Source organism: Castanea sativa, chromosome 6, assembly GCF_040712315.1.
Source record: "Castanea sativa cultivar Marrone di Chiusa Pesio chromosome 6, ASM4071231v1".
Classification (NCBI taxonomy): domain Eukaryota; kingdom Viridiplantae; phylum Streptophyta; class Magnoliopsida; order Fagales; family Fagaceae; genus Castanea; species Castanea sativa.
In genome coordinates this window covers 30,702,414-30,709,080 of record NC_134018.1, presented here as the reverse complement: position 1 = coordinate 30,709,080, position 6,667 = coordinate 30,702,414, and the positions used below count along the sequence as shown (strand labels likewise).

At 36.3% G+C, this 6,667-nt stretch overlaps 1 protein-coding gene across 2 annotated transcripts; it reads right to left on the bottom strand.

Moving 5' to 3' along the window:
* Positions 1-1,100: 1,100 nt before the first annotated feature.
* Positions 1,101-6,234, bottom strand: LOC142641053 (glycine-rich RNA-binding protein 4, mitochondrial). Of its 2 annotated transcripts, XM_075815415.1 has the most exons (5): positions 5,918-6,201; positions 5,731-5,799; positions 4,987-5,093; positions 4,760-4,881; positions 1,101-1,269 (listed from the first exon to the last, which is right to left on the bottom strand). In XM_075815415.1, the coding sequence occupies exons 1-4, from the start codon at positions 6,054-6,056 to the stop codon at positions 4,768-4,770; spliced, it is 429 nt and encodes a 142-aa protein (XP_075671530.1). In that variant the 5' UTR covers positions 6,057-6,201; the 3' UTR covers positions 1,101-1,269; positions 4,760-4,767. The 2 variants fall into 2 exon arrangements, with proteins under 2 accessions (XP_075671530.1, XP_075671531.1); XM_075815416.1 differs by lacking the exon at positions 1,101-1,269 and having other exon boundaries at positions 4,575-4,881; positions 5,918-6,234.
* Between the last annotated feature and the right edge of the window lie 433 nt (positions 6,235-6,667).

Here is a 6,667-nt window from a genome sequence, read left to right as displayed (position 1 = left end):
CCCTAGATGGAATAATACCCAACACGATTTCATAAAGGTTTACTGGAAGCTTAGAGAGGAGGCCTCGAATATTGATTGGAATGTGTTTGCAATCCTCGTTTGGAGCATATGGAATAACCGAAACCTTCTCAAACATGAGGGGACATGTAAGGCAGCTAAAACCATAGTCAGAGATGCTAAAAGATATGTTGAAGAATTTAGGCAGGGGACCACCTCATCCAACCATACGCCCCGATCGAGGCCCGATGTCGGAGCACAATGGCGTCCTCCGAATTATGGTTGGTACAATATCAATGTCGACGGAGCTGTGTTTAAGGAAGCTAGCAGTTGTGGTGTTGGAGTAATAATTAGAAATGAGGAGGGAAGTCTGATGGGAGCGATGAGTAAAAAGCTCCCTCTGCCTCTGGGAGCTTTAGAGGTGGAAGCAAAGGCTGCAGAAGAAGGGATCCTTTTGGCAAAAGATCTAGGCCTTAAAGATGTAGTAATAGAAGAAGATGCGAAGGTTGTCATGTTTGCTCTGGCCAGGGCTAATACTCCTCCAAGCTCAATCCAGAAGGTCATTGAAGGAACGAAGAAATGGTTACAACACTTTCATGCTTGGAAAGCAAATCATATTAACAGAAATTGTAATGTAGCGGCCCACTTACTGGCTAGATAGGCTTGTAATGTAACGGATAGTGTAGTTTGGGTGGAGGATACCCCCCCGCCCCCTTTTGAAAAAAAAAAAAAAAATCCACATTCACCTCTCCTATCGCCAAACCCTTCACCATAGAACCCCATTAAATAGTTGGGAACAAGTCAAAGGTCTCAAAAAACCCAATTACACAACACAAAATCACATAAATACTGTTTCTTACATCTAACTAAAAATAGAGAAAATTTGTGGATTTAAATAGGAGAGGACCAAATTACAACTGGTACTACGTGTGGCCTATTGTGATCAGGGATTAAACAGATGGCTATAGCATGCTCATATGAGCATGGAGTGAGAAGGCACTGATTTTATATTAGAAACGTGAGATTAAAAACAGTGTTTTAATTTTATGGCATTAAATGTTCCGACAAACTTTCATAAGCGAGATCAGGAAAATTTGAGAAATAGAAAACGTAACATAAAATTATACAACCAGATCAATGTAGTAGTTTTTGCGTAGGATACAATAAAGGGTAACACAGTCCAGATTGTGAAACATGCACAAATAATACCAGTTATGGCAGTGGCCAAGGAAAAAGGTTAAAGCGATGAAGGGATTTGAAGATTGTATAGACCTGCGGAGGCAAATTGGGACTATGAGCTTAGATACAGAAGCATAGAAATTACAGAAAAAAGTAATTTAATAGATCAAACTATTAACCTCTAAAAATGTTTTATGTTAGTCTAAGATTATTGATGAAAATAGTAATCTAAAGAAGAATAAGCTTTAGTGCCTCTATAAATGACACTGCTTGAGAGGGAACAATAACAATGGTTGCTGTATTCTCTAAATGAGTCAATTCCTTGATAAAGTTCAAGCATCCTAAAGACCAGTGAATCAGTCACACATAAATGAAACTAAAACACCTTCCAGAAAAGTCAAGAAATACTAATCATACTCTCACAACTCTTATTAAACTACACAAACTTTATATATGTTCACCAGAAAAAATATTGAGTTTGCCTTTCCCTCCCAAGTGTGGCTGGGCGCTGGGGGCAGCAGATGTGTTTGTATATGTAATTAAGGAGAGGAGTAGATGAAGGCCTTATATGTGTAAGCCCCAAGTCCACTCCAAAAGAAGTGCTCAACTCCCAAGAAGTGCCAACATCCAACTCCCACCTTATAACTTTGTGCGTTTATGTGCGTAATTAGCAGGCCTATCTAAGCTTTAGTCGAATTCAGAGGCATGATCATATGTTACTAAAGATGTGAATATTCTATTTCCTCTCAAACATTTTCTACTCCTATTTTAACATTAACATCTTCAGTATAGTATTTGAATCTCACTATTAGTACTAGAATTGTAAGAGTAAGGTTTCAATTCCTTACATCTTTGACTAAAGCTCAACAAAGCCTTTAATAACATCTAGTTATTATAAAATCATTGCGAGCAATTCTCAATAGTGCTCGATACAAACGTGCCATATACTCTAATACACACGGAGACCAAGCAAAAGGCAACTTTTTATTACATAAAAAGGTTCAACGATTATATTATGATTCAGATTAAGTCCCACGATTTTAATTTTTTCAATTAAAGTCCCAAATTTATGCAATTGTTTCAATTTGAACCCTTTGTCCATCTTCACTATGCAATTCATTTATTTTGGGCTTTAACAGAATAGAGAAAAATGGATAACCATTAATTAAACTCTATATTTCAACTGGGGCTTGTTTATAAATCACTTTGGAAGCCATTGAAGAGAGAGAGAGAGAGCTTAAAGTGAGACAATGATTGCCAAATTATTGAAACTGATTACCTACGTGAAACATTAATTTTATCAAAAGTTTTCCATTTTTCTCTACTCTGTTATTGCCTAGAATACTGGAAATGAATAAAAGAAATAGATAAGGGCTTCAAATTTAAACAGTTTCATAAGTTTAAGGCTTTAATTGAAAAAATAAAAAACTTGGGACCTAATATGAAAAAGGGTATAAATTTATGCCTTTTTATGTATATTTCCCTCAAACATATGGCAGGGGCTTATTCACCTCCTGCTAGCCCTTCAAAGTAGTTATGTCTGCAACACTGCTTACTACTTTGGCCCTCCAGTATTATAATCGCTCTCCATAATTTTAATATACAGCAAAAAATTTTAGGAACATGCTCCATAAGCACTTCAACAGGGAAATGGTCATAAAAAGATCAGATACACAATGTAGACAATCAAAGCATATTTATTCTATAGAATTTTTTCAACCCATAAAGAGAAACATAGAGGGAAAAAAAATGTAGTATTGTGAAGCTTAATGTTCTCAATCGGCACAAAAGCCAAATTTTCTCTCCTCTTTGGAAAATAATGATTTTATAGGGCTCCAAGAAGAAAAGAGCATGAAACTAGGAGATAAGTCAACTTAAATTTTTTAAAATTTTAAAACTATAGAACCTGTAGGTGCACAATTTGTACCCGGACCCAAACGAGTGATGGGCTTAGGCCCAAAAAGCCTTATACAATGAAATTTGTAGAGTATGGGTTTGAAACCTAGGTTAGGGATATTGGAGAATTAATAAACAGGCTAGAATGCCGCAATCTATGCAAGTAATAGGTGAATATGACAAAAAACTCTCCTCGGACATAAGCCGAGGATAATTTGTATAGCCTTTCTTTCTCTAAGCAAAAGATTACAATTTTTTGCTTCCAAAAAAGATCCCCCTCTTCTTTCCTCTCTCATCTTCTTATATCCTTCTTCTTTTTCCCTGTTTCATCTACGTGTAACAAAGATTTTCTTCCTAGATATTTGTCCCATCCACCACCTTCTTAAAGTCTTCAAATAATAGCTGGAATGCTGAATACTACTGTTCAGAGGTCATTTCTCCATTAATGCGATCAGGGAGGTAGATGCAGGGCCTTTAATGCGGTGGTAGCAGCTTTTTTCTTAAATATTTCTCACACGTTCCTGCTTCTAACAGGTGTTTGGATCACGCATTTACCCAACAGATCTTCCAGAATTCCGTCTCTAAACCCTTTAGCAAGTCCTATGGCCTTTACTGGGCCCGTCCGAGGAGATACTCCTCCTCGAACAACTCCTCTGCCCCTTGTAGCACGGACTGACCTGTGGGCCTTGACGACTCTAATTGAACAGACTTATACCAACTAACCAGGCTTAAGGCCCAAACGTGCATTTAAGCATTTTTACCCCCACAGAATCTAGAAGGCTGGAGCATTATCCAGGCTATCAATTCTTTGCGTGAATGAACCCAGGACTAATAAAAGTTGAACTTTTACAAAATTCACACCCTGCTTATGAATAATTTCTTTGGCATAATAAGTCTCACCTGATAAACTAGTCTCTAAATTTATATCAAGGAAAGCTCACAAATAATACAGGAAAGATCCAAGAATAACATATTTATTATTATAGCAAAGAAGAAAAATTTGTGGCGTGGTAGATAACAGAAAATTGTTTTCAAGGGCAGAACCAGAAATTTCACCCTCTCTCTCTCTCTCTCTCTCTCTCTCTCATTTTTTAAGGGGAGGGGGGGGGGGGGGGAAGGGAGGATGACCCCCAAGCCATAACATAGTACACACAGACATGCCTAAATATGGATCAATTGTTTTCTCATTAATTTACACTGATCAAAGAAGTTTCACAGTAATAGCTAAAGAAACACAGAACCCATTGTAATTACTCCAAACAAAAATATGGTGCCAATGGCCCTCAGCCCAAATGGTATTGACATCTTTACCGGGGGAGGGATTGGGTTTTAGTAACCAAAACAGGAAGGCAGTTTATCCTATGGGGAGAACCAAGGCAGCCAGGCTGAACGGCCACAGAGAGAAGGGTTTTGGAGGGAGGGGGTCACTTGGCAGCTGAGAGTGAAACCCATGGTTCTGATGCAGTTCATCAGACCGCTGAATTTCAGTTTACAAAATCTTCTATCTAAACCAATTATAAAAGCATTCTCAATTATCTCTGAATTCAATACATTAGTAAACTGATTGATAGTTGATTTCTTAGATTCACCATTCATTTTACTTTAGGGATGACAAGCATCATATACAAATTAAGGATATTCCAGCTCTCATTTGTCATTTTTCACCAAAGATATTAACATAAATTACCAGGGCATTTAAGTATTGCGAGTTGCAATATCTCCAATTTTCGAAAGATGAGGAACTACAACAGGACCACCACGAACCTTCTCAAGAGCAAAGCTTATCCGCAGTGGTCGACCTAACAATGCCTGAAACCAAATCCACCACAATCAGCAGTATTAATCAATAACTCACATAAAAGATACTTTGGGAATTTCATTTAAGGTATATGACTCTTATAAGCACAAGCTAACCTTCCCATCCATAGCATCCTTTGCACATCTTGCATCATCTTCCTTTGAAAAATTAACAAACCCAAAGCCTCTAGACCTTCCGGTGTCTTTATCATAAAGTATATTCACTACAACTCAAAACAGTCACATAATTTACACACCATACTACTTAAGAACAAAAATTCAACATACCTATATGGTACATCTAAAGGAAACCACTTCTGATATCATCACCATATATAGTGAGAGTAACCATATAATTTTATTTTAGATTACTATAGTTAAATCACTAATACTTTTATGAGTTTTTCAGTACCGTTTACTATAGATATTTCCTAAATGCTACATTCACCAGCAAAGCAATAACCATTTAACTTGCTTTAAAAAAATCCACCGCCTATAAAGAGTCCATTGATGCTCCCTTCACATATCAAGAAAGCACTTGAAAACCCGAGTCTGAACGAGCGTGTACTAGTGCATAATCTTGTTAGTGACTAAATTAATTATTTGACTGTGTGACTACTAGAACATCCATATTTACATGAGAGTGTATGCATGCTAGTAAATTATAATAATTCCAGTTTTTACTTCTTACACACATGTATTTGGCTAATACATCTTTAATTAAAAAACATTTTCCATTATTTAACATCAAAAAACTGATTTTTTAACAAAAACCAATGACAGTGGAGATCAGTCAGACTTTTTGTCAAATAACTTGTGAACAACATAAGAGAATACGCTTGAGTATCGCTTTCACATTACCTTCAGTGACCTCTCCAAAGGAAGAAAAAGCGTCAGTTAGGGACTTCTCGTTCACTGACCATGATAAACCTGATAGACCCAAAAGGCACCATCATTTTATAGATATATATAAGCATAACAAAAAGCACTAGGACATTGAGTTAGTTACAAATGTCGTATGTGTTTGTAAAGAGAGAGAGAGAGAGACCTCCAACAAAGAGCTTATTGTTAGGGGGAGGAGAGGAGGGTGGGGAAGAATAGTATCGCAGTTTTGAAGCTGAAGCTGGGCAGTTGGGCTTTGTTAGTATTGTTCTAGCAAGGAACACCATACCCATAGCGTTCTTCATTGTTCAATGTTTGACTTCTTTGCTTTGTTTATGATTTTGAGACCAAAACATGGAATGGAGACAGTCCACAATCGGGATTTGTTCAGGTTGAGGCTGGGTTCGATCGGTGAGTTAAGTTACAAGAAAATGTTACGAGGAATGACGAGTTGGTTAACCTCAACTCTTTCAAGACAAGTTTTGCAACTGTAAAGGCGACAGGTTTGCCGTAATAAATCTTGTCATAACTTAAAAATTTATTATTCTTATATACAAGAATCGAAAAACCACAATAATTTTTATAAATTCAATGGTTCAACGGAGATATGAAAGATTTAAATCTTGAATGTTTCTGTTGGTTACATTAATCAGTGTCATAGCTTTTTTCATTCTCTGTTTGTTTTTTTTTTTCTTTGTTTCATTTTTTTTACTATTATAATTATGAGTAAGAAGATATAAAATAATGATTAGTGTTGTTATTGATTGGCCTAATTTTTTATTAAGCTAGCTAGGGTAAAAGTATGGAAATGTTCATTTATCAATTTAATAAAATGGATATTATGAACTGTTCTCCTACCAAGGAGATACTACGAATTAATTATACTATTTTGTTTCGCCATAAAATGTTTTCAAAT

Coding starts and splice junctions, on each gene's coding strand:
- LOC142641053 (XM_075815416.1), bottom strand. CDS start 6,056: ATGAAGAACGCTATGGGTATGGTGTTCCTTGCTAGAACAATACTAACA. Junction 5,800..5,917: donor CAATAAGCTCTTTGTTGGAG/GTCTCTCTCTCT, acceptor TGGGTCTATCAG/GTTTATCATGGTCAGTGAAC. Junction 5,094..5,730: donor CTTTGGAGAGGTCACTGAAG/GTAATGTGAAAG, acceptor TTTGAGTTGTAG/TGAATATACTTTATGATAAA.